Below are 26669 nucleotides of genomic sequence, written 5' to 3'. Positions count from 1 at the left end.
GTCAGGACTTAGGGGAGGAGAGGAAGACAGTTGCAACAGAATCAGGAGAGGGGTGTCTTGCCCCAGGCCAGTGTCCTGAGGCCTGAGAGATGGAGAGGAGGGGAAGGAAGAGTAGGTTGGCAGTTGGCATAGCAGGTGCAAAGGCCCTGAGGCAGGAACATATTTGGCAGTCTCCAGGAACAGCAAGGAGGCAGGTGAGCCAGGAGCTGACGTGTGAGGGGCAGATGAAAGGAAAGGAGGGCAGAGCAGTCACAGGGGCTCTGCAGGGCCTTGGGGACCAGGAGGAGCCATAGTGCGTTTGGAGCAGGGAAGAGATGGAACCCAGAGTGACCACTGGCAGCTGAATCAGGGCTTACCTGGGGATTCAGAGTCCTGGGGAGTGTCGCATAGGCTCCTATCTGTCAGCCCATATTGGCACAAGCCAGTATATTCCAGTACAAGTTAACGCTTACCAGGGCACACCAGTACCCACTGCTGACAGACACCCAGCCTAACACCTGGACCCAGACTTGCAGATGCACCAATGAGCCCGCATCTGCTTCCTGAATTGACTGAGATGTGTACCACATTCAAGTACATAACACTTGTGTGCATGCGCCTCTGGGCAACTCCGCAGACAAGGCAGACACACAAACACATGCACACGCTGGTGGTTCCACCTATTTCCAGGCCGTCTGCAAACACACATGTGTGTGAGCACACCCCCGAGACTGAGTCACTAGGAGGTTCAGGAAGCACTGCTGGGGGCTCCCTTGAGAACTGGCTTCCTGTTTTCAAAGAGGCTGGGAACTGCTGGTGGAATGTTCTGGACAGGCCCAGCCCTTCCCCTACTGCCTCAGCACCCCTCCCCCCATCTAGCTCCACAGATCCTGCACCCCCTCTGTACCCCAGTACTGACCCTGTCCTACAGTAAGGTCAGACTCCAGATCAGGAAACTGAGGTTCAGAGAGGTACAGCCACTAGCCCAAGTTCACACAGGAAGGAAGAGGTGGTGCCTGGAGTCCAGACCCTGAGCTCTAGCCTGCCTCCCTCTGGAGCACCATTCCCGGGGCCCAGGATTCACAGCTAGGGAATTGCCCCTTTCTGCCTGGACTGTGGCCCAGCTCCTCCTGGCTCCTGGGGCCATGCCCATGCAACCGCAGGCTCTCCTGCCCCCTGAATCCAATCCCCCCATTCACCACCCACTCTACCCATCCCATCCTCTGTGTCTCCAAAAGGAGGGCCACCTACGTCACAAACATTAATGGAGCTTCAGCAGCTAACGAAGCAGAACTGGTCTCACCCTCTAGGGGTTGGTGAAGGTGGGGGAGGACCCAGCCCAGGAGCAAATAAACAAACATCTGCAGCTGTCCCCTCTATGCTCCAGCCCCACAGAGCCACTGGGATGACTGAGGACATGCTTGGCTCTCTTTTGTCTGCTGGGTTGCACAGGCTGTTCCCTCTGCCTGGAATGCTCTTCTCTAGTTCCCCAGTGAACTCCTCTTCATCCATCAAAGCCCCAACTCCAGTGTCCTCTCCTCCTGGAAGCTCTCCCAGGACCCTCCAGCCCTCATCCTTCCCTCTGGCCCCACCCTGACTTCACAGGGTGTGGGGGGTATTTGTGGACTCCACCATAATGCCTCCGGACTCTGTTCTGCTGTCTTTGTCATGGTGGCAAAGATGGTCACTAACATCACCTCCAGGGAGTCCCCAAACTCCCACAGTGATCGGCCCAGCCAGAGTCACATGCCCATCCCTGAACCAGTCCCTGGTTCTGTGGTAAGAAAAAGCTCTGATTGGCCAGACCTGGTCACATGTCCACATCTGGAAGCAGGAAGTGGACCTGGCTCCTTTTCTTTTCTTTTATGTATTTATTTATTTTTGGCTGTGTTGGGTCTTCGTTGCTGTGCGCGGGCTTTCTCTAGTTGCAGCGAGTGGGGGCTACTCTTCATTGTGGTGCGCGGGCTTCTCACTGCGGTGGCTTCTCTTGTTGTGGAGCGCGGGCTCTAGGTGCACAGGCTTCAGTAGTTGTGGCGCACGGGCTTAGTTGCTCCGCGGCGTGTGGGATCCTCCCTGACCAGAGATCGAACCCGTGTCCCCTGCATTGGCAGGTGGATTCCTAACCACTGGCCACTGGGGAAGTCCAACCCGGTCCCTTTTGCCCACCAAAAGGTGTTCGGGGAGAGTAGGTGCCCTAAAGACCCTTTTACCAAGGACTTAGGGGTCCCCTGCCCGCTCAATCCTGGCTGGGGGGCCTTGGGCCAAATCACCTGCTCTCTTTGCCTCAGTTTCCCCACCTGTGAATCGGGCTCAGCATGGCTGAGGTGTTGGAGCACAGAGGGGCCACCCAGGCACTCCCCAACCCCCCCACCATTCAGAGGTCCAGTTTACCATGCACCTCCTTCCCCCATCTTTTCATGTTGCTCTCTGTGATTCCCCCCCGAGACGGGGCAGCACGACGTGGCAGGCACTGATGGCCACCAGCTGAGTCACCACTTCCTCCTGGCCCCTTGCCCAGGCTGACGCTTTCTGGGGGCTTTCCTGGCCTTACCCGAACATCAAAAACAAGGTTGGGGATGACTCCCGGGTTGGGGAAGCGAGGGCAGAAGCGCGTGTGGACAAGACTGCGTACACCTTGGCATGGGTTCAAATCCCACGTCCTATCCCCACCTGTAAAGAGGCCATAACCTCCTCAGAGTTGGGGGACTCCACACGTGAACACCCCACAGACCCTCAAGCCATGGGCGCCCTGCGCTGGGATGAGCATGGTCATTGCTGTCGTACCTGTTTGGACAGGTGTCAGAGGGCATGTGGGTCTGTTAGTGGTTTCTGGGTTGCGTGTGCCCGAGTTTGCGGGCCCGTTTCTGTGTCTGCACGTGTGTGTGCATCATGGCTGGCCCTGTGTGTACAGCCCAGCGGGCTTAAAAGACAGACCCAGCCCCTTGCTGAGAAAAAGGTGCATCTGGTGGTGCAGGGAACTCCCTGGACAAAGGTGGGAGGGCTGGGAGATTCCTGGTATGGGGGAGAGGGCGTGGGAAACAGCAGCGGGGCGGCAGGGTCAGAAGGAGGCAGAGGCTGGGGTAGATCAGGCAGGCTGAGGGGTTGGGGAACCGTGTGTGTGAGCCTGGGAGGCTCTGGCTCTCTTCAATTCTAAAATAGTCACCAAGCGCCTACTGCGTGTGCCCAGTGCTGCGGATATAGTGGGGCCCTGGGGTAATAGACACGTAAATCAAACATGTAAGTATGGGACTTCCCTGCTGGTTCAGTGGTTAAGACTCCACAAGCTTCCACTGCAGGGGGCACGGGTTTGATCCCTGGTCGGGGAACTAAGATCCAACTGAGGAGACTCTCTGATCTAGGGACAGGGAGGTCCACAAGGGAGACGTCCTGGGGAGAGGAGCTCCAGGTGGAAGGCTCAGCAGGTGCAAAGTTCCTGAGGTGGGGATGAGCTGGTAGAGGGTCCCATTCAGGAAGATCTAAGCCCAGAGAAAGGAGGGGAGGTGGCAGGCGGCAGCGCTGGTGGGGAGCAGGGTCACCGGGACGGGCTGTCCTGTAACTGGAGCCAGGCAGGAACACATCTGCCCGCCCGCCCGCCCTGCCCCAGCGCTCCCTGCTCAGGACAGAATGTGCTGGGAGGAGAGGCTGGTGGTGGCTGAGCCTGGTGGCTGGAGCAGGGCGGCTGGAGGATTCCTGAACAGCAGCCCGGCTGGGCTTGTTGCCAGTGAGGGTAGAAAACAAGCAGCAGGCGCCCTGCCTGCCTGTCACCCCATGCCCCAGGCTTGGCCCGGCCAGGGCAGGAGACAGAGACGGTGAAAGAGTCAGAGACTGAGAGAGATGGAGAGATGGTGGCCAAGAGAGATGGTGAGCGAGACACACAGAGATGCAGAGATGGTATGTCAGAGACAGGAGGAGATAGAGGATACGAGAGAGACAATGACAGAGAAACAGCCAAAGAGACAGTGAGAGAGCAACGTGAGGCGGAGATGGGGGAGGCAAAGACGGTGAGACAGAGAGACAGTAGTGAGAGACAGAGAACTGGCATTGACTCTGAACGGGTGACAGGTCTGATTCTAGGGGGTCCTGGGAAAAAGCGTGAGGCAGTGACACTCCCACCCCCATCAGAGTCTTTGTTCACACCAGAGTAGATGGGAAGTCCCTTCCAGTCACTCATACGTGCTGTGTGCTGGGTCCAGGGACACAGCCCTGACCCAGCCCCACCCTCAAGGTCTCAGACAAACAAGTAAATATCTAAATACGAATTTCAGAGACTGATGAAGGCTATGAAAACAATAGGACAGGGGGATAGGGGAGGGAGTGATGAGGGGTGGTGACTTTAGGTTGGGGTATCCCTGACAAGATAAGGCTGGTGGGTAAAGAGGAGCCAGCTATAGGGAAGAGCCTTTCAGCAGAGGGAACCGCATGTGCGAAGGCCCTGAGGTGGGAACCAGCTTGGGGTGTTTGAGTAGCAGCCAGGGATGGAGGGGGAGCTGGAGGGAGAGGTGGGTGGGTGGTCTTAGGGGACCAAGGAGGGGAGGGATTTTATCTTAGAAGAACATTTGGCCACCCTTCTCTACACTCTGTGGGCCCCTCTCTATGTTCAGGGAGTTCCCCAAATTCTGGGCTGCCTGGGCCAGCTCCATCCTGGTGGTCATTTATCTGAACCAGAAAAATCTGCCTCCTTTAGGAATCAGGTTCCAGACAGTTGCAGACGCAGGAGTCCTGGGGTCATGAGGTGGCTTGTCCTCCCAAGCCCCCTGGGGGAACCTTTCATAGAACTGTACCCACACCCGCTAATGCAATAAACACCTAAGACTCTTCTCAGTTTGGGAACATGGATCTGGAAACTGGGATCTGTGTCTCCCACAATCCAGCTGAGGGGAAACTCAGCCCCTCCTGAGGCTGCCGTCTTGGATCTGGGTGACTGTGTTAAGGGAACATCTCCTCTCTGCTGCCAGGCCCCAAGGAACCCCAAGTCTGACAAGCTCCAAGCTTGATGGCAGACCAGCGGCCCAGGGTGGATGGAACTAGGAGGGCTGGGTGAACCCCACGACTAGGAATCACTGGGAATCAGCGCCCAAATTTAGACTGGTGGAGAGGAGGTGCTCCAGAGTCTCAGATGGAGAAACTGAGGCTCAGAAACGAATGACCGGCCCATCATCACACAGAGAGCAAAGCCTGACCCCAGAGCTCCCAGTGTCCACCCCTTGTCTCTGCCCTTCAGCCCTGCCCATGGCCACTCTGGGCTGCTAGTTAATTTTCACTACCTTGGGCAGGCTGGTGGGCAAAGCCAGGGCTCTCAGAGGGTGGTCTAATTGGGCCCCGCCCATATGGGTGTGGCCTAGGGTCTGGGGTGGAGCCCAGGCTGTCAGGGAGTGTCACGTGGGTGTCATATGGCCTGTAGGGTATGGATTCCAGAGTTCCAGGGGCAGTTTTTTGTTGTTGTTTTCTTGCGGTATGCGGGCCTCTCACTGTTGTGGCCTCTCCCGTTGCGGAGCACAGGCTCCGGATGCGCAGGCTCAGCGGCCACGGCTCACGGGCCCAGCCGCCCCGCGGCACGCGGGATCCTCCCGGACCGGGACACGAACCCTGCGTCCCCTGCATCGGCAGGCGGACTCTCAACCACTGCGCCACCAGGGAAGCCCCAGGGGCAGTTTTGAGTGGCAGCTCCATCAGTCCTTACTGTGAGACCCTGGGCGAGTTACCTCATTCCGTTAGACTCACTTTCCCCACCTGCAACTCCAGAAAAATGACAACCTCCACACCGCTAGGGCTGCCTTAAAGTGCTGTGAGTATTCAAACCAACCCTCGTACAAGCACGACCACAGCAGCGTGAGCCACAACCACTAGGAGGTGGGAACGACCCAAATGTCCATCAACAGGGTGTGAGTGGATAAATAAAATGTCGTTCGTCTACACAATGGAATATCATTTGGCCATAAAAGGACTGAAGCACTGCGTCATGCTGCAACAAAAGGAGTTGAACCTCCAAATATGCTAAGCGAAAGAAGCCAGACGCAAAAGGCCGCGTATCCTGCGATGCCATCTACACGAAATGTCCAGAACGGGCAAATCCAGCGACAGAAAGCCGATTAGTGGCTGCCTGGCGCTAAGGGAGGGGGAATAGGGGCTGCTCATGGGGACAGGATCTCCTTAGCAGCTGATGAAAATGTTCTAGAACTAGCTAGAGGTGATGGTGGCCCAACACTGGAAAGGGATGCCAAGGAATTGTACACTTTCCGATGGCGTATGAATTGAACCACAGTAAAAGCAAAACCAGCCCAGACTGCATAGATAGGCAGGCTCCTCCTGCCTTTGGCACCTCTCTGCCCCCTCATCTCCATTCTGTGGGGACAGATGAGGCCTCTGCCTGCCCTCCACCGTCCACGGTCCCAGCCTCTGCTACTGCACGAGGTGAACACATCCGGCGCCAGCCCGAGCTGTCTCCCTATGTGTCCCTGGGTCTCACCTTCACCTTCTGGACAATGGGCCCCTCAACCCTCCTCAGTCTGGAATTCCATCTGAGATCCAGACTCAAGATGGTGGACGAGGCCACCCCAGGTTCCTTGGCACCTGAGGGCAATAAACCACTAAGCACAGTCTCTTCCTCCGTGCTTTTATTTTTAAAAAATAATTGTACAAAAGAGAACGATTTAAGGCTTAACGGAAATGCAGAGTCCCAGGCGAGGGTCCTGCCTCAGCCTGGGCTGGGACTCTGCACTTGGGGGCTTGTCCAGCTGCCCCATTATGTTTTGTCCCTCCAGGACACAGGGGGTGCCCAGAAGAAGCACACTGGCCCTGCTGTGTCACCCCAGGCTGACCTCTGTCCCCGCAGCCTGGTTTAATGCTCTGCTGTCCCCGTCTTGAAATTCTGAATTCTTGAACAAGGGGCCCCACATCTTCATTTTGCAAGTGATGGAGCTGGTCTTGTCTGTCCCACTCCGAACCTGGGTTTCTCGGGCCATACAATACCCAGACAGCTCTCACGTCCTGGAGTGTGTGGAGGGGCCCCCAAGAAGCCTAGCCTGGGCCAAGAATCTCTGGCTTTCAAAGGTTTCGAAGGCTGGAGTCGCTGCCCTTGTTGCCCTGTTGCCCCACACAGCTCTGATAACCTGCTTCCCTGAATGCCTCATTCCTGGGCCCTCTCGCCTGCCGGACCTTGCAGTGTGGCCTCGACAGAGGCACTTGCTCTCTGAGCCCCAGTTCTAAGATGAAGGGGGCGGTCTCCACACATCACTCGGCTCTGACCTTCTTCGACTTTTCCTTCCCCTTGCTTGCCTGCCCTCTGAGCTCTTATTCATGCACCAAAGCCTCAGCTAAAATGCTCTTTCCTCCAGGAAGCCTTCCTGCTCCCCCTTTGGACTCTCCCAGCTCTTGGTCCCTTCCTCTGGTCCTGTGGGCCTGGAAGTATTTATGTCTGGCTCTGTCTCTCCCAGACTGGAGGCTTCTGGGGGACCACAGGCTGGCAAAGACAGGTTGAACAGTCTCTCAGATCTTATGGTGGGCATTTGATACCTTATGAGAACCAGTCCAGAGATGTCAGACTCCAGACTGGCTCTTCCTCTGCTCTGTGTGATGCTGGAATGGCCCTGCCCCATTCTGAGACTCGGTTTCCCCAACTTCAGTGCAGTCAGGCTGGTCTGTTCTTGACCCAGCCACTCCTCACTCATGTCCACGCTGATGGAAGCATGTGTACAACCTCATCCCTTGAAGTTTCCACTTGCCACTCAGCAGGTCATGCAGCGGGGCCTCACGGCCTCTGAGGGTGGGTTTGGATCCTCCTGCGGGGGGGGTGGGGAGGAAACGATCCCATCAAGTCTCAGGAGGCCCTGGAGGCTCAGAAACACCCCTCCCCACCCTCCTCATCTCCACTCCCACACTTGGCCCGGGGGTGACACCCAGGAACAGACTAAGGTGCAAGGCGGGTTCAGGCCCTCGCACCTGTATGGGGATGTATAGGAGTTCCATCATTACTTAAAACTCATCTGTGGCTCTCTACCCTCATCTTGGCTCCCAGGGCCTGGAGAGCCACAGGGGCTTCTTGAACCCCCCAAGCTCACCTCAGAGTACAGGGGTGGCGGGCGGTAGCGGAACTCCTGGATGTAGGCAAAGAAGGGGCCTTCAGCACCCATGTCAGGGTCCTGCAGTAGTCGGAAGGGGCTCTGCTCCACGGCCGCCACCTCCTCATCGGCCACCACATCCGAGTACTCGGGAGGTGCTGGAATCGACAGACAGGGTGGTGAGGCTGGTAGAGGAGGCGGGCAGCCCCAGAATTGGGGACAATGGCTGGGAGCTGGCTTGTGCCAGTTCCGGGGCTGCTGAGCTGTGTGCCCTTGGATTGGGATCCTGGGGGAATTCATACTCCCAACATGACTGTTACTGAGCACTTTTACAGATGGGGGCATCGAGGCTGGGGGAGGGAGAGTCAGCCGGGCACCTGCCTCTCTGCCCACCCATGCCCCTCACAGCAGGATGGAGAGCTCACCTTCAGGTCGCTCTGGCAGGACGCCCAGTCCCCAGTCCAGCAGGAAGCTGGCATGGCTGCCCACGCTGGACGAGCGGCTGCCGAAAGGATGCAGAGGAATGGTGCCGATGACCAGCGGCAGCTCCAGGAGCAGCTTGGATGAGCCCGGGATGTCCACGCAGACCTGGAGGAAGGAGCCGTGATAGAGGGTGCCCAGGCAGCCTCGGCCACACACTCCTTCTATGGCAGGAGGTCTTGGTGGGGGGCGGGGGGAACCCCAGCCTGGAGGACAGATCAGACACAGCCACCCCAGCCCCCGAGGATACTCTACCTTGAGGGTGTAGTCCACATGTAGCACGCGGCAGTGCAGAATAGAAGGACCCACAGGAGGGATCCGCAGCGCCCGGCCCTGCCACAGTGCCCGCCGCCCAGGGCCCACAGGCTCCCCTGAGAGACTAGCCACCACTGCTCGTTTCTGTTTGCGGGCACCTCGCGCCATGAAGGTCTGTGTCTGGACCACGGCCGCCCGTGGCAGTACTGGGCGCGTGGAGCCATTGTCGATCTCGGCAAAGACGGGGATCACCTCACCTGTAGGGTGGGACAGCAGGGCCTCAGTTTCCCCACCTGCAACCCTGACACGGACCTTCTTCCCAATCCAGCCCCTCCCACCTGCTACCTGGTGTGTAGCCCTTGCGGTCGATCTTGGCTGAGAGAGAGACAAGGCCACGGTTACTGTACCAGGATCGGGCGATCTTCTCCCGAGCTCCCGCTTGAGGGGCCTTGTGGGGTGGAGGGAAAGGACATAACATGCATCCCATTGTGCCAACCACAGACCCCCTGAAGCCTCTAAACCACCCTCAGCTGAAGGAGGATTTGGGGCAGGGCCTAGTATCCTGGTTTCCTTTTAACAATCTAGAAACTATTTGTAGAATGGATCCAGGAATATGACTCATCTCGTTAAACTGAAAACGAAGTGAACAAGCCAAGCGCTTAGTGCGTAATGAGCGCTTAGTAAGCCATTATTATTGCAAGCTCTGACTGAGTCCCGTTTCATGGAGGAGGCACAGGAGGCTCAGAGAAGGTGAGACACTCAGCCAGAAACACACAGCCAACTGGTGCTCCTGGGACTTGCACCTGGCTCCACTGGACTCCACAGGCATTCCCATGCCTACCTCCCCCACTGCCTCCCTCCCTGCCAGGGCTCAGCTGTGACCCCCACTTTGAGAAGGGAGTGAGGAGCCAGTCACCAAATAGCCAGGACCCTGCCTGTGATGCTCCCATCCTACCTTCCCCAAGGGCAGCAACTCACCAGCAGAGCTGGTGTGTTGATGTCCACAGGCTCGATAACAGTAAACACTTTCCTTGCCCGGCGGGCAGGGACCCAGGGCCGGTGCAGGGTGGCTTTGATGCAGTATCGGACACTGCCGTGTTTGCCTTCAAATGAAGTCACTAGCGTCCTGGGGGTGGAGGGAAGGGGCTTCAGTGGGTGAGATCCACAGACTCCCGGGTGGGAGATTCCCAAAGACTTACGGGGATGAGAGACACGAGGCACTCCTGGTCACCCCCCCCCCCCGGGAGACAATCTTGCGGCTCGGGGGTCCCCAGATACCGAGCAGTGGAGTCCCAAACCTGGAAGGGGCTGCAGACTTAGGGACTCCCCTGCAATCCTCCACCCCATTTGACTTACGGTGGCAGCTGGAAGCTGAATGGGAACTCATGGCGTCCAGGAGGCAGCGTTGTGATCCCTCCGGTGTCTGCAGGTAGGAGCAAGAAGGGGAGGCTCAGTGGCTGTGAGGGGCTCCCGGAGCGCGCAGCACGCGCCGTGCAGGGGTCCCCAGGTGGTACCTGGCGCGAGTAGTGTGGCATGGTGGCTCACAACCTCCACGCGCTCGCTGTAGCTCTGCGTGTACGCGGTGCTCGAGCCCGCGCTGCGCGACTCGGTCCAGTGTACGTGGGCGCGACCCCGCGCGCGCAGCTTCAGGGCACCCACGCGCGCTGGGCCCGCCAGCTCCAGCAGCACCCGGCCGGCCACCGCCTGGCCGCCGCTGAACACGGGCTCGGCGCCTGCGTTCGCACCATCCAGTTGCACCACGAAGGCCTTCACCTTGTCGAACAGCATCGCGGCTGGGATACGAACTCGCGGCGCCCGGTCCCTGGCTTCGAACCCGCGACGCGGAGGCGCGAGATGCGGACGCTGCAGCCTGAGAACGCAAACCCACCACGCGCGCGCAAGCGCACTCGCTGATCGAGCCAGAAACTCCTCACTGCCTGCGCCGGCGCCGCATTTATACGGCAGGGAGGGGCGGAGCGAGACGCAGGTCCCGCCCCCGGAGAGGAATACACCAATGGCGCGGCGAAAGGCGTGGCCCCGCCCACGCGTGGAGCAAAATAACAAACGCCCCGGCTCGCGACCCGCTGCCCTCTACCCTAGTGGACCCTGGTGTGAGGTTGAAGCACTGCGGGACAGAGCAAGTATCTCAGACTCCGGGGGTCAAGAGGAAGAACTGAGGCCTGGAGGACTCGGGCCTGAGGTCACCCAGCAAGATCATACTGCCGTCGGTTTAATCATCAACCGGCCGCCAATTGCAGACGTGACTCGATGCACGTCCAGCCCGATCTGGAGGGGTGTGTTAACAGCCAGGCCCCAATCGAGGCCCTGAAAGCCTAGGACTAACTACCTCGGGCCTCAGTCTCCCCCGCTCTGTGCAATGGGGGAGGGAGGAAGAAGTGGAGGAAGAAGTGGATGGGGCCTCCCTCCACTCGGGCGCCTACTGCCCCCTCCTCTGATTTGAAACCCGCTCAGCTGGCTGACCCGGGCTAGTGACAACCACTTGGAACCTGAGTTTCCACGTTTGTAGAGCCAGAAGAAAATTATTCCCGACCTCAGAGGGTTGTGCATGAATCACGGTGTAGCCCCTACTCGACCCCTCCCAGAGCCTCTCTCCCGAGTCATCAGCCCGCTCCTGACACACTGCCACTCGGCTGCGCCTCAGCGCTTTGGCCGCGACGTTCCTTTCCAAACTTTCAGCACCTGCCCTCCCTCCTCCGCCTCCGCAAACTCCTACTTGTCCTCTAGGCCTAGCTCTTCCCCTCACAGACAGAGCCGAGTACCGGGGAAGCTCACGGAATCCCCTGATTCAAGGCTGTGGTGTGCCTTTGGGGCGGTAACCCATCTCTGGACCTCAGTCTCCTCGGAGAAGAACCACATACACGGTTTCCTAGTTGGGAGCTCACTGATCGCGATTTGCGGAGCGCCTGCGCCCTCTGGTGACAGAGGGATGCACTGCTGCTTGAACCCACCCCCTAGTTTGGCCATCCCCTTTGAGTCTGGCTCAGGCCACACCGGGACCCCCTGAGGCCAAGGCACACCCAGCGGGCCGGCGGCCATAAACGGACACAACCAATCAGTGATAGGGGTAAGGGCAGGCCGGAAGAGAGGGGTAGAGGCTGTCCACTCAGTGATCACCCTGGGGGGGGGTACCCGGAGGAGGGGGCTCTGGGGCTGAAATAAGGGGCCGGGACCTTCTCCCAGGGCCAAATAGAGCCTAGAAAGAGGACAAGAGGCTATAAGCCCAGGAGGAGGTGGGGAATGGAGTGACCCTGGGGGGATGGGAAGGCTCTTTCTTTTGGGTTTTTTGTTTTGTTTTTTCTTTTGGCCAAACCAAACTCAGCTCGAGGGATCTTAGTTCCCCAACCAGGATGGAACCCGCGTCCCCTGCAGTGGAAGCCCAGAGTCTTAACCACTGGACGGCCAGGGTAGTCCCAGGAAGGCTCATTCTGAGCCAGTGCCCTCAGTCCGCTTCACAGATGGGTCCCCAGAGGCCCAGAGAGGGGCAGGGCCTCACTAGAGGTCACACAGCAACTCCACAAGCTTCACCCCTCCAGTATCTTAAGGAAGCTACCAGTGAGTGGGACCAGGAGGACTGTAGGGTGAGACCAGCCCCAATTTCCCTCGAGTCACAGGGAAAGGGAAATGACTACAGGGCCCCTTCCTGCCTCACCCCTTGCCGGCTATGCCTCGGTTTCCACAGCTGCTCAGGCAAGAGTCCCCACACCTGGGGGCCGTTGGGACAAGTTTGCAAGCCTGTAGGCAAAGCATCTAGTGTGTGCACTGATGGAAAAAAAGGGGGCTGCGGGTGGGGAGCCAGGTTCGAGCTGCTTCCTGCTTCCGCCCATCTTGCAGATGGGTATGGTGAGGTCTGCCTTCCCCAAGAGGAGGTGGCCAGGGCAGCCCAGAGAGGCCAACACCCTCCTCAGCCACATAGCACGGTGCTGGGGCACAGACTTACTCTTTCTGTTGGCCCTGTTCTGCTCCCGACTGGCTGTATGGCCTGAGGGTGGGGGACTGAGGTTCAGAGCAAGGTAGGGACATGCCCAACACCTAAGACTCCCAGCCTGATGTGACCCCACCCCAAGTCTTCTCCCTGCCTGGGATGCAGTCCCACCCGCTCACCTGCAAACACCACCAGAACCCCCAACCCAGCGAACAACCCTTCCTGTAAAAACTGGTAAGGGGCACTGGCAGGGCGTGAGACAGGGGCCTTCTCTGGGAATCAGAGACACCAGGCCTGGGGCTAACGTGGCATCCTAGGGTCCAGAGAGGAGGAACTCCCAGTTCCACCAAGGGATTCCCCCAGACTCCATATTGGGGGGTCTCCCCCACAGCATAGCCTCTAGGTCGAGGGCATCCCGGCTCTGGAGGCCGGGGGGGGGCGCGCCCAGACCCTAGGAGGAGTTCCTGGAAAAGAGGGTTTTGGAGGGGGGTAAGTAGGTGGGTGTCCCACCCTGTAGGAGGGTCCACAACCTGAGGAGGAGGTCTCCACATCTTGAGAAGGGTCACCCGACCACACAGCCTCTAAGTTGAAAGGCTGGCTTTGGAGAGGGGCGCCCAGACCTGGGTAGAGGGTCCCGGGGGATCCTGGCTCGGGGTGGGGGGGATGAGCGGCTCACCTAGGAGCAGCAGCTGCCGCCGCCGCAGGTATGTCTCGGCGGCCGCGTAGTCGCTGGACACCGCATTTACACCCACGCTTCGGCCCTCGAGCCAGTGGGTGACCGCCCCGCCGTGCGCCGCCACCTCGAGAGCTGTCACCCGCAGCGGTGACGCTGCCTCTAGCAGCACCCGGCCGCACAGGCGCTCCCCGCCGCGGTACGCGCCGCACGGGTCCCGCGCCAGCTCCAGCGCGAAGCTGCGCACGCCCCCCGGGCGCATGGCTCGGGCCGGGGCGCACGGCTGGGCTGCCGCACCCGGCGCGGGCCCGCCGGGCACCCGGCGACCAGGCGCACAGCTGGGGCGCGTCTGCAGACCTCCCTGGTCTCAGCGTTGGTCTTCGCCGCACCGGGCGCCCCCCGATCGTTCTCTTGCTTCTGCGAACTTTGTGCGGGCGCCGCCGTACCCGGCCGGCGCGTAGTTGGCGGACTTCCTGGTCCTCCGCGTCGGCCCCCGTGACGCGCTCGGGCCTCCGGGGACGTGCCGCCCGCGTGTCCGTGCGGCTGACTTTGCTACCCCCAGGGCGGGGCGGGCCCTGTTTTTTTGAGTCAGAGGCGGGCGGGGGCGGCTGTGGCTGGCGCGGAGCGGAGGCAGCCACCGGGCTCTGTGTTGTGGACTCATTCGTCCCCTACACGGCACCTTTGGACCGGGCGCCGCCCCAGCCTCCATCTGGTTGTTCCGCAAACACACCAAGCTCGGGTCTTGCTTCTTAGCCTTTGCACTGGCTGTCGCTGCTAGGAACGCCCTTCCCCAGATCTGCTCTCCACCCACCCACGCCCAAATGTCACCAGAGTCATTCTCTGGACTTATTTCTTTACGGCTCTGGTCGCTGTGTTTGTGACCGCTGTGTGTTTACTATGCCTCCTCCGTCAGACTGGGTGCTCCCAAGGGTGAACACTGTGCCCTATTTTCGGCATCCAATCTTACAGAAGAGGAAACTGAGGCCCCCAGAGGGGCAGCCACCGCCTAGAGGCATCCACCGGTGTCAGAGTCAGGACTCGAACTCACATCTGACCACAGCCCACTGACACCTCCCCAGACCCTTCTTGCTCTTGTGCCCCACCTATCACTTCCAGCCAGGTGGCCCATGGCCTTATCGGAGGCTGCCAGAGCCTGGGCTCTCAGCTGGACCCAGATTAGCCTCCCTCTCCACCCAGGGCCCAGCATCTGCCTGCCTCCCCCACCTGACTCCAGCACTCCGAGCCCAAGGCCTGGAGGGACCCTTTGATTCTACTTATGTCTAGAACCTTCCCCTCCATCCTGCCCCAGAGGGGCCCCTCAAACGCCAGGATCACACCACTCCCCTCCCCACGGAGTGCCCTCCACCAAGTCCATTCTTCCCTTTGGCCTATGGACCCCTGAGTTTAAATCCTGGCTCACCCCTCCCTCCTCACTCTGTAGCCCCAGGCAGGTGGCTTGACTCCTCTGAGTCTCCCCATCCTACCCTGCTCAGGTTCTGGTGAAGAGTCAGTGTGATAATTTACATTACATTGCCTGTATACAGCAGGTGCTCAATCCATGTCTGCCGAAGACTGAATGGCCCTCCTCACCCATGTCACTTCCCCCACTGGACCCTGACCCACAGCTCCGCTGGGCCCTAGTGGGTGCTCCAGCAAAACCAGCTGGAAGGAAGTCCTGACTCTCTGCTGCCTCCTGTAGGCCAGGGCTGGGCCATGCTCTCTGCAGGGCCCCTCAATCGGTGTCAGGTGGGACCGGCGCAGATGTCCTCAGGGAGGTGTCTCTGATTGAGTTCAGGCCCGGGAGACAACCTGCCTAGGATGGGGATGGGGATGGGCTCACCTTGACCCCCACATCTGGTCTGGAACCCCAGGGCCGGGTATCTACTCCCCATGTTGTGATTATGAGTGTCCCCCAGCCACGCACAACAGGCAGCAAGTGGGTGGGTCCTGCTTTATTTGGAACTGGCAAGGACCCCTCTCCTGGCTGCTCCGCACCCACCGGGAGCCTGGGGAGAGCCGGGGGTTGGGGGTGGCAGAGGACCAGAGGAAGCTCCAGGCTCTCCCAGCTCCAATCAGGGAGGAAGCCAGTGGTGGCCCGCCCCTGCCCTTGCCTGCCGTATGGCCCTGCCCTCTGCCCGGACAGTCTGGCGGGCCCCAGTCCAATCAGCCCAACTCGGTTTCAGCTCCTTGAACTCCAAGAGGCGCCACTGTACAGGGCTTCTTGGCTGGCGTGGAGGTGGCGGCCACACGATGGCCAAGATTGAGGAGTCTGGTGGCAGGCAGAGCCGTCACCCGCAGTCTGAAGGGGCCGTGGGTGGCCGCCGGTGTGGGGGACTCCGAGCCACCGGGTCCAGTGGGCCGGAGCCAGGCCGGGGAGGCAGGGGTGGTGGAGGCGGGCGTATGGCTTGGGCGATGAGGCCCGGCAGGGCCTGCAGGGAGACGCCCAATGCGTCCAGGCGGCTTTCAAGGGCAGCCAGGCGGGCCTCAAGCTCCTCGTGCTGGGCGTGCAGCTCGGACATGAGGTTGTACATGACATTCTGGGTCTGTCAGAGACAGGGAGGGTGGGAGAGAGGAGAGGCCAGGTGAGAGAGAGGGAGGGGTGGTTGCAGAGAGATGGCAGACCAGCCCCGGTTGGGTGGCGGCCCAAGTGAGGAGCAACTGTGAGTGCACCCCCAAACCAGCCAAAGGCATCTTGCTGGGCCCCAGGGAGCGGTGGGAGGATAGGCGAGGGGAGCAGAGACACAGGTCTTGAGTGCCAGGCTCGGAGCCAGCAGACCAGGGGAAGGTCAAGGGAGGTCTTGGGGCCCAGCGGATGTGACCAGAGTTGCCGTGAGGGGATGAACTAGCTGCATGGCCTGTAAAGCCAGAGGGTGGTCTTGGGTGATTCTGGACTGGTGTTGCTCCAGGCTGGGGACACGGTCGAGGGGGAGGAGGCTCGGTTGTGAACTATCCCCTGCTTTCCACATTCGACTGGGGAGGGGATAGAAGTCTGCGGGGGGGAGAGGTGACCACCCCAAGAATCTGACCCTATCACAGACCGGGCAACACGACAGCCACAACAATTACATTACAGAAGGTCGTGGGGCATCCCTGCCATCTCGACTGCTCCCCACAACCCAGCAAGCAGGGGCTGGTTCTGCCACAGTCCAGATGGGCCCGGGAGTTGCAGTGGGTAGGCGGGACACGCAGAACAGCCCTAGTTGCAAATGTAACCACCAGGTGGCGCTAGATCACCGTTCCGAGTCTCAGCCCAGCTCCGCGCTGTCTAGACGCCCAGACAGACCGCAGCTCACCGCCTGTCCTGGGCCTCAGATGCGAGGGCTGAAGGGGCTGTGCCACACCCTACCCCACCCCAACCTCTCGATCTGTGGGAGGGAGACAGGTCATCCACCCCACAGCTCCTTCTTTCCGCACTGTACTTGCAGCCTCTCCCTTCCGGTCCGAAAGCCTTTACCTGAGCCCTGCCTTCCACCCTTTCCTGTTACTGGTAGGCCAACCCCATCCAAGGATGAACAAATGCCTCTGCCCGCTTCCCCCCACCCCACCCCCGTAGGGCTGCAGACCCTCACCCCAGCCCGCCTCAAGGGGTCACACAGTCCCCCGGGGCCAGAGAGTAACATCTGGAGGCATCCAGCCCTTGGATGGGTCTTTTTTGGCCCTCTCTGAGGTTTAAACTTTTATTAGAATATACATTTTGGTTTTGTTGGAGAGATACAAATTAAATCAGCAACCTTGGAAAGCATTAAAATTTAATATTGGAAAACATTTTAACCTCGTTAAATTAAAAAAAATTAGAAACCCTCTAATCCAATCCAGTGAAAGGCTTATTTCGAAGCCTTCATTAAATGTATTTGGAGCGGAGTATACTGCTGTAATTAGAAGGTTTAAATAACTTTTATAAATTCACATTTTAATCATCTGTACTAATGAAGGAAGTGTGATATGGATAATCCAAACTATAATATCTAGTACCTGAATTTTTCAAAGGCATTCGATATGTATTTGGAGCTGTAATCTCATATGACATCAAATTAGTTGGCCAAGGATTTCTACATGCTCTTAGGATTATGTTCTTTCTACTACCGATTGAATTATTTCTTCAGGGTTCTAGAATATGTTTTTTCCTCTGTAATGTTCCCTTTCAAATTAAGTTTATGTGGGTTAGTATTAAATTTTTTTTTTTTATTTTTTGGCCACTCTGTGCAGCATGAGGGATCTCAGTTCCCCAACCAGGGATTGAACCCCTGCCCCCTGCAGAGTCCTAACCACTGTACCTCCAGGGAAGTCCCCCGTTAGTATTTAATTAAATTGCATTGGAGCCAATCTGCAAAGTTCACACGTGAACTATTTATGAAAGGGCAAAAGGGAGTTCAGAAGAGTGTGACAAATATTCTAAGAGCTTGCCCAACTGAAGTTGAGTCAGTTGACATATCTTCTAATGGATGAATAAAAAGCGGGAAATTGGGGCTTCCCTGGTGGCGCAGTGGTTGAGAGTCCGCCTGCCGATGCAGGGTACACGGGTTCGTGCCCCGGTCTGGGAGGATCCCACATGCCGCGGAGCGGCTGGGCCCGTGAGCCATGGCCACTGAGCCTGCGCGTCCAGAGCCTGTGCTCTGCAACGGGAGAGGCCACAGCAGTGAGAGGCCCGCGTACAGCCAAAAAAAAAAAGTGGGAAATTGGATGGGACCTGACATTAGAACCAACAAATAGATCCATTTATAACACACACCGATCTTACAGAGCTCTTGCAATCAACTTTAATTTCCTGAAAGATGTTTAATTGCTATACAAATAAGCTTTCTCCTGATGCTATAATTTGAACTTATAACCCTAGCAAAAGAAATTTGTTTTTCTCTTAGATTTTAGAGCTTGTATGTAGATGACATTTCTAAATACGAAAGTACCACTTCACCAATTTAGCCCACTAATTACATATTCTTATTAAAACTTTTTATTAGCTATTAATTAAAAATATAAAATAGATGCCAAAAAAAAAAAAAGGCTGACAAAAATTGGGACTTCCCTGGTGGTCCAGTGGTTAAGACTCCACACTTCCACTGCAGGGGACGTGTGTTCGAACCCTGGTCAGGGAACTAAGATCCCACATGCCGCATGGCGTGGCCAAGAAATTAAAAAAAAAAAAAAAAGGCTGATAAAACAGCTGCCAATGTTAAAAAGTAAAGATTTTACACACAGATGTAGATTTCTGGCATCACTCTAACAACTGGAGCCTCTGGTCACAGTGGACCCCTGCAGACAGGGTTCTTATTCCCTGGTGGCTGGTCCCTGCCTGCCCTGCATCACTTGCCTGGGTCACCTGTCTATACTATGGGCACCAGCCCTGTCCCTCCCTCCCTGGCAGGAGCTGGGCCTTGTCCTTTACGGAACATCCCTCATCCTCCTCTGAGGGCCTAACCAACTCCTTCTGGACCAGGGGGCTGCCCCACCTCACCCTGCCCTGCTCACCTTGGCCAGGTCTGCGAGCGTGTTGGTCTGGTCATTCAGCTTCCCTTGCTCAATCTTCACACTCCGGAGCCTGTCGGACAGGTGGGAAGGTGGGGTTGTGCAGAGGCTGCAGTGGGGTCAGGGTTCCTCCATGCACCCACCCCACCCAGAGTCACCTTGTGGGATATGCAGTGGGGGGTGAGGGGCAAGTTGGAGGTTAGCCCCCTTGCAGCCCGTTCCCTCCTGGCATGCAGGGGGCAGCAGGGCCTGGAGGGCGGTTCAGCTACCACCCACAGTGCCCACATGCACTAACCCCCAGGAAGAGACTTACTTCTGAGCTCTGGCAGGACCCAGCGGAGCAGGGAGAAACCACAAGGCAATTTTAATCTCAGCACACCTGGGCAGCCCATGCCCAACCCTCCCACGTGCGCCACCCCAGGGCCAGGCTGGCGGCCCTGGACGGCGGAGGGGCTGCTGCCCTTGCTCTAGGGAGAGGTCCAGCCTCTGAGGGGGTGGTACCAGCCCTCAGGGATGCATCCTCCCTCTGCCCCCTCCCTCCAGCAGTGCCTCACAGCAAATGCAGCTGCCTCCGGCCCTGCAGCCCCACTGTATGCCTGCCTGTGCCAAGCTCCTGGCCCTGGAGGTGACATTTAGTCCAGAAAACTATGCCCATACCATTTCCCAAAGGGGAAGTCAAGGCTCAGAGGGGCAAAGCCGGTGCCCACTGGCATCCTAGCAGGATTTGCACCTGAGTCTGCCACTCAGCCTCTGAGACCTTGGCCGCCTGGACAGCTGCCTATGGGGCTGGTGGGGTGGGGGGTGTTGTCCTCACCCCTTCTCTCCACCCTTCTGTAGCTAAACCAGCCCAGGGAGACCTTTCCAGGTAGGACTCTCCTTTCCTCCTCACTAGTCCAAACTCAACCCTTGCACACCCACATGTGATAGATGCTTGGAGAGGCCCCTTGGGGCCCACCTATGCTGGGTGTTGCCAGGACCCCTGAGAGGACCCAGCCCTCGGTCTGGAGAAGTGGAGGTGGATACAGACACCCCTAGCCCTGGAAGTTGGCGGAGACTTGCTAAGGAGCCACTGACATGCCTGCCCTGGGCAAGTCATTCCTGGCATCTCTGGAACCTTCCTGTTACAGGTTGAATGGTGTCCCCCCAGAAGATATATTGAAGTCCTAACCCCCAGAACCTCAGAACGTGACCTTCTTTGGAAATAGGGTCTTTCCAAATTTAACTAGGTTAAGATAACTGGTGTCCTTATAAAAAGGGGGAAATTTGGACAGACACACACAGAGGGAGGACAATGTGAAGATACAGGGAGAACATCATATGAAGATGGGGGACTGGAGCAATGCTTCTATAAGCCAAGGAGCATCTGAGGCTACCAAAAGCTAGGAGAGAGGCCTGGAACAGATCTTCCCCTGATGCCTTCAGAGGGAGAACGGCCCTGCCGACACCTTGATTTTGGACTTCTGGCCTCCAGAGCAGTGAGATCATAAATTCTGTTTTAAACCACCGAGTTTGTGGTACTTTTCTTAAAGTAGCCCTAGGAAATGTGTACGCTTCCCAAACCTATGCTGTGTTCCTCAGTTTGTCCTCTCCAAGACCACTGTTTCCTTTTCACTGGCTGCTCATACTGCATTCCCATCATGGGGACTCTCCAGCTCAAGAAGATGCCGTGGCTCCCTCATACCTGCAGGTGGTACCTCTGGTCTCCCTGGCACTGTGCTCATTCCCACCTCCCCGCCTTTGCCCAAACTGTGCACACTCCCTGGTATGCCTGCCTCTCCGTTTCCTACCCAAATCCCATCCACCCTTTAGGCCCTAGTTCAAACTTGCTTGATTTCATCAGCTGTTCTCATAAGGCCACTGTTTTTTTGGAGGTGTTCAGGGGGACCTAAGGGTGAGCGAGATAGTCCTTCCCCAGAACAAAGGGACAAAGGTCACTCACAGAGCAGGTGCCTTCTCCACAGACCTAACTCTCCTCAATTCCTACCCTCCGACTTCTCCCAAAGAACCTTCTGGGACATCCCTTGGGGCAAGGTCCAGAGCAGAGCCATGTCTGTGTCCTCCATGCCTGGCACACCAGCTGGTGCAGGAAATGTTTGTGGAATGACCAAATGAACATATCGAGGGTGGTAATAACAACAACAACAACAGTTCCCATTTTCAGAAAATACTGTGTGACAGGCAGGTGCAGACAAATCATCTGGTCACCCCAATTGTTTGATCCACACTCCATTCCTGGAGAAGAGGCATGTCACCATTGTCTCCACTTTATAGATAAGAAAACGAAGCTTGGACTACTGTAGTCACTTGCTTAGGCCCCACAGTTAGGTGGCAGAGACTAGATTGGGACCCAGTGGTCAGTAAACAACTGTTGAAGGGTCAACAAGGAGGGCCTTGGGGTCTTATGAGGAAATAGGACTAACACCTGGGCACAGTGAAGTCAAGCAGGTGGGGCACCAACTCCTCTCCCTGCTTCATAGGTGATAGGTGAAGCAGAGGTTGGGGGTACCATGTGTTACTGACTGCTTGCTCTATGCCAGGAACTATGCCAGGCATTTCTGCACATCACTCCATTTAGACCTCCCCACAGTCCCATGAAATAGGAACTGTTATCATGAGAAATTAATCCAATCATAACAGTAAACACAATAAATATAAATGGACTAAACTCTCTAGCTAAAAGACAAGGATGCTAGGGGCTCAAGGAGACTTTTAGAGTGATGAATCTGTTCATTATCTTGACTGTAGGGCTAGTTTCATGGATGTATACATATGTTAACACTGATCAAACTGTACACTCTAAATAGCTGCAGTTGACTGTATGTCGATTATACCTTAATAAAGCTGTTCTTTTAAAAGAGGCAAAATTATTAAATAGGATTAAAAAATTAAAGTCAAGCTGACTGAGCTTCCTCTCCCATGGCCTGATCTCGCTATGGTCACACTCCATTACCCTCTTGTGCCCCAGGAGCTGACCGTCCCAGCCACACCCTGGGGTCTCCCCACAATAAGCTTCCTGGCTCTACCGCTCACACCAGGGTTCTCTGTGCTGCCTCTCATCTCTGTTCCCTATGGGTGACTTGGTTGCCTTCCTGTTGTGCTAGTTCAGACCCTAACATTGTTTGCCTCGCTTTCTGGTTCATCAGCCCCTGAGTCTGGCCTGAGAGTTCTTGGGGCAGGGATCCATCTGATTTTCCTAGGGAAGCCCAATTGTGAATGAGGTTTTCCAGGATGTAAGAGCTGGGAATGCATGGGCCCATTCTGAAAAGTGCTTAAAAACACGTTGTTTTCTATTTTAAATCAGCTACTATGTGACTCAACTGTAATTTATATGTGAGTGCCCAATCCCACAAGATTTGAAACTGTTTAAATTCTAGACTGTGTACTGTCCCATACATCCTATATGTAGCTACTGAGCATTGAAATGTGGCTGGTCTGAATAAAAACGGGCTGTAAGTGTAAAATACGTACCGGACTGCAAAGATTTAGTATAAAAAACTTTCTAAAATATCTAATTAATGATTTTTATATTAATCACATATTAAAATGATAACATTTTGGATATATTAGATTGAATAAATATATTAAAATTAATTTCAACTTTTAAATTATGTATGTGGTTCACATATTTCTTGTGGACAGTGATTGGCATACTATGGTCTATAGGCCAAATCTGGACAGCTGTTTGCTTTGGAAAATAAAGCTTTATCAGAGCATAATTACACCCATTCATCCTTGCGGTCTTCCTGCTACAACAGCAGAGTTGAGTAGCTGTGACATAGACATTTTGGCCCACAAAGACTGAAATAATTAATATCTGGCCCTTTACAGAAAAAGTCTGCCAACTCTGGCTGCACACTGGACTCACCTGAGGAACTTAAACTTGAGCTCAGGCTGTATCCCAGACTCTACTGTAACTGGTGTTGGGTATGGCCTGTAGGATTTTATTTTATTTTTTAAAAATTTTCAGCCACGCTGTGCGGCTTCTGAGATCTTAGTTCCCCAACCAGGAATCAAACCAGCACCCTCAGCAGTGAAAGCGTGGAGTCCTAACCACTGGACCACCAGGGAATTCCCAGCCTGTGAGATTTTAAAAAGCACCCCCACGTGACCCCAATGAGCAGCCAAGATGAGAACCACTTGATTAAATAATTCTCAGGAAAAAGGGACAACAGAGAAAATTAAGTAATCTCTAATTATCCCACATGATCACATGAATCAGGCCACAGATTTAATTCTGAGCTTCCTGGAAGCCAAAGCAAAAAGGGGAAATTGCTTCAGTGTCCAAGGGGAGAGTCATTTTGGCTATTTCAGAGAATAAAATATGCTACCTGCCACTATGTTGGGTGGTTTGCATGATTTATCAGAGGTGACTGTTCTGGACAAGTGCTGGGTCCATCACCTGCCTCCCTCCGACCAACCCACTATCCCACCCAGCACAGAAGCTGCAGGCCCCAACCAACTGACCACCTGGCATGGGAATGGCCATGATGTGGCCATGACGAGCTGTCTGGCCTAGTCTGCAGCCTCCTCCCCGGGGGCCAGGGCTGCCTCCGTGCCGGGTGGACACAGAAATGCAAGTGGGAAAGGTGTTGGACTTACTGATGGATGGCTTGGAGGAACTTACGCTGGTGTTTCCGAACCCGGGCGTGGTCTGGCTTTTTCACCAGCCTGGTGTGTTTGTAGATAAGCCACGTCTCCCTGAGAACGTTAGCAGCGGCGTTTTTTACCTGAGGCCAGAGAAAGAACAGTTCCTTAGAGTAGCACAAAACTATGGAAGGCTCTGGAAACCTCCAGAAACTCCTGGAAATGCCCCTCTGGGGTCCTGGGACTGTAGGTCAGGACCATGTTTACACATCCACATCTGTGCTGTGTGTGTGCACGCGTGTGTCTGCCTAACGCACATCACTCACCATGGGCCAGACCCTTTCTATACAACTTGCAAATGTTAACTCAGTGAATCGACACACGCCGGCATCTCTCTCATTTCATACGTGAGGAAACAGAGGCACAGAGAAGCTGACCTGCTGAGTTCATCCGGCTTATAAATTGCATCTGGTTGCCTCACCACGAATCCCTGACTCTTGCTGAGGGGCCCGTGACTGGGCTGTGACTGGGCACAGAAGTGGACACCTGTGCACAGCTTAAGGGTGTTCACATGGTGGTACAGCCCAGGGCAGTCTGGGCACACACACGCAGCGCGGCATGACCCGTGGGCACGTGTGCAGAAGTAAGGTGAGGAGGGTCTGCCCTTGAGGACCAGAAGGCGAAGTGGCTGTGATGGGGCTGGCGTCCTTACCCGCTTGGTGAGCTGAGTGTCCATCATGAAGTTGTGCACGTGTTTCTCTGCCTTGGTGAGCTCCAGCTTCCGGGCCACCACGGCCACCACGAGCGCCGTGCAGCCAGCCCCCTGCATGAAGAGGGCGAGGGGGCATGTCAGGGTCCACCTCGTATGGGTTGCAAGTAGGATACCCTCCTTCCTCCAGGAAGCCCTCCTGGTTCCTCCCCCTCACATTTGCCCTCCAAACCTGCAGGGTTGGCAAATCCCATCTTCTGAGTTCACTGACTCCCAACCCCGCTAGCTTAATATCCATCAAACGTCCAGGGAGCCTGTGCCATAAATTAGTTCATTTGATCCCCAACAACCGCGGGAGGTAGGACCGCTCTTATCCCCATTGGGCAGAGGGGGAAAGTGAGGCTCGGAGATAAGAGAAAGCACAAGAAACAGGCAGGATCTGCACGTACATTTGGGGCTGAGGCCCACGGAGGTGGGAGGATTGGGAAGCATTTCCATCCAGGCTTTGGGGTCTGGATGATGGGGACAGAGACCCGGCTGACATGTTGCTGGCCAGTCATGGGGGCGGATTCTGCTGGTAGGGTCAGAAGGGTGGCGAGAAAGAAGGGTCAGGCCCGCTGCCTGCGGTGGGGCATTTGCAGGAGGAAAGAGGCAAAGTATTGGACCCAGGATGCGGGGAAGTAAAGGGAGGGGACACCTTCCCCGTGATGGGTACCCTGCTCTAGCAACCACCCTCCCCAGTATGTTCTGAATGGCAGCCAGTCCCCCGGCTAGGGAAAGAGGCCAGAGAGGACTTGCTTGTCCACTTGGGGGCCACTTGAGAGACAGAAGGGCAGGAGTGAGGACCCGAGGGGGAGGGCAAGGCTCAGAGGTAGGGGTGGGGGGCAGTGAAAAGTGATGCAGAAGGAGGGCGGGAAGGGGGAACTTCTGCCACTGAGAACCAGGAGACGGGGAGCCCAGGACATCCAGGTGTCATCAGCCCCAGGAGTGGTGTGGAGCAGGTGGCAGGGGCCAATGAGGGGGGCCAGAAGGTGGCTCCCCACCTGCGCTGGAGGCTGTCTTTGGCACCGCACCCACCTGCTGCTTCCTCCTGCAGCTACTGCATACAGGATGGAAGGAAGGAAGAGACCTGGGCTCAGCCTCTGAGGGCCAGGGGAGTGGCTAGTTTTTCTTCCGAATGGAAGGAAACATTTATGGGGAAGGGTGGGCACCAAGTCACCCCCTGAGGTGACCCCATCATGCGTCTTGGCCAGGACGAAGGTCTTGGGAAGACTCAGGAGTCTGTGTTCAAGAAAAGCCCTGTCAACTGGGGCAAAGAAACATACTGGAAACCTCCATGTAGAACACTACGCCCCCAGGAAAAGGGTCAGCCAATGACTCCGCACGATAGCATGGATGCCACGTCCGGCAAAAGACACCGAGTTCAGAGGCCATGCTGGGATGCCTTGAAGTTCAAGAATGAGCAAATGTGTGCTTTATAAGCTATTGGACGGGGGTGAGTCCGTGGGGCAGAGACTGGGAGGGGACACACTTGGGCAAGGGTAGAAGAGGAGAGGTCTAACAGAAGAATTTGAAGGTGGCTTAAAAGACCAATGTGTGGGGAATTCCCTGGTGGTCCAGTGGTTAGGACTCTGCGCTGTCACTGCCGAGAGCCCGGGTTCGACCCTTGGTCAGGGAACTAAGATGCCACAAGCCATGCGGTGTGGCCAAAAAGAGAGAGAGAGAGAGAGAGAGAGAGAGAGAGAAAGACCAATGTGTGGCTTCGTGTGATACCTGGCTGTGTGGTGACAGAGAAAAGCAAAAAACATCCCTGGGTGTAAACATTCCTGCACGTGCCGGGGGCGCGGGTCTGGAATGAGCCACAGGGTAAACATGGAACTAATTTTCTGGAAGGAGCCTCATCCCAGAGAAGAGAACCTGGCTTTTCTGTTTCGCTGCAGGTTCTCTGGGTTTAAAGCCATCATCTTATCTGAGAGCTCTTCTTTTTTCATTTGTAAAGTTCATCTGCCGGGGATGGGGGTAGGGGGGTGGATTGTGGCCGATCTTTAGTTTTTTTCCCTTCCAATCTCACAAAATAGCGTAAGCAAACAGGCATAATGCCTTTTAACTGAGAGAGGGTCTAGGTCAGCTTGTCCAGGAGAAGCGAGGCCCCGGTGGGGGCCAGAGGAGGACGTGGACCCCCAGTTTGTGTCCAAAGAGGAGGGGACAAGAGGTGAAGAGGGGAGAGAGCCACGGGCCTCGGGAGATGGTGACAACAGGGTCAGTCTACATTCAGTGAAGGGGGCTGGGAGGAGCCAATGGAAAGACAGCGCTTCCCTCTGCAGGAGGAAAGGAAACCATGGTGGGGATGGCCTAGTACTTTTCTCTCTTTTTTTTTTTTGCGGTACATAGGCCTCTCACTGTTGCAGCCTCTCCCGTTGCGGAGCACAGGCTCCGGACGCGCAGGCTCAGCGGCCATGGATCACGGGCCCAGCCGCTCCGCGGCATGCGGGATCCTCCCGGACCGGGGCACGAACCTGTGTCCCC

The 26669-nt window shown here is 56.4% G+C and overlaps 2 protein-coding genes across 6 annotated transcripts in view; both read right to left on the bottom strand.

The window, feature by feature from the left end:
- Positions 1-6575: 6575 nt before the first annotated feature.
- On the bottom strand, positions 6576-13923 carry ARRDC2 (arrestin domain containing 2). Of its 2 annotated transcripts, XM_079917585.1 has the most exons (9): positions 13391-13922; positions 10286-10576; positions 10128-10194; positions 9750-9897; positions 9117-9219; positions 8772-9028; positions 8462-8624; positions 8037-8194; positions 6576-7757 (listed from the first exon to the last, which is right to left on the bottom strand). In XM_079917585.1, exons 1-9 carry the CDS (start codon positions 13647-13649, stop codon positions 7704-7706), a joined length of 1500 nt encoding a protein of 499 aa, XP_079773711.1. In that variant the 5' UTR covers positions 13650-13922; the 3' UTR covers positions 6576-7703. The 2 variants fall into 2 exon arrangements, with proteins under 2 accessions (XP_079773711.1, XP_079773710.1); XM_079917584.1 differs by lacking the exon at positions 10286-10576 and having other exon boundaries at positions 13391-13923.
- A 1456-nt stretch (positions 13924-15379) lies between these two features.
- The window catches only part of KCNN1 (potassium calcium-activated channel subfamily N member 1), a 33099-nt gene continuing 21809 nt past the window's right edge, over positions 15380-26669 (bottom strand). For 3 of the 4 annotated variants that reach the window (XM_079917283.1, XM_079917282.1, XM_079917281.1), the window contains 4 exons: positions 24147-24257; positions 23450-23577; positions 18854-18923; positions 15380-15930 (listed from right to left, as the gene is read on the bottom strand). In XM_079917283.1, the coding sequence (XP_079773409.1) occupies positions 15676-15930; positions 18854-18923; positions 23450-23577; positions 24147-24257 (564 nt within the window). In that variant the 3' untranslated portion in view covers positions 15380-15675. The remainder of the gene's footprint in view (positions 15931-18853; positions 18924-23449; positions 23578-24146; positions 24258-26669) is intronic. The other variant, XR_013827650.1, reaches the window with a different exon arrangement.

Source organism: Stenella coeruleoalba, assembly GCF_951394435.1.
Source record: "Stenella coeruleoalba genome assembly, chromosome: 3".
In the NCBI taxonomy this organism is placed as follows: domain Eukaryota; kingdom Metazoa; phylum Chordata; class Mammalia; order Artiodactyla; family Delphinidae; genus Stenella; species Stenella coeruleoalba.
This window is presented reverse-complemented; position numbering and strand designations above follow the sequence as displayed.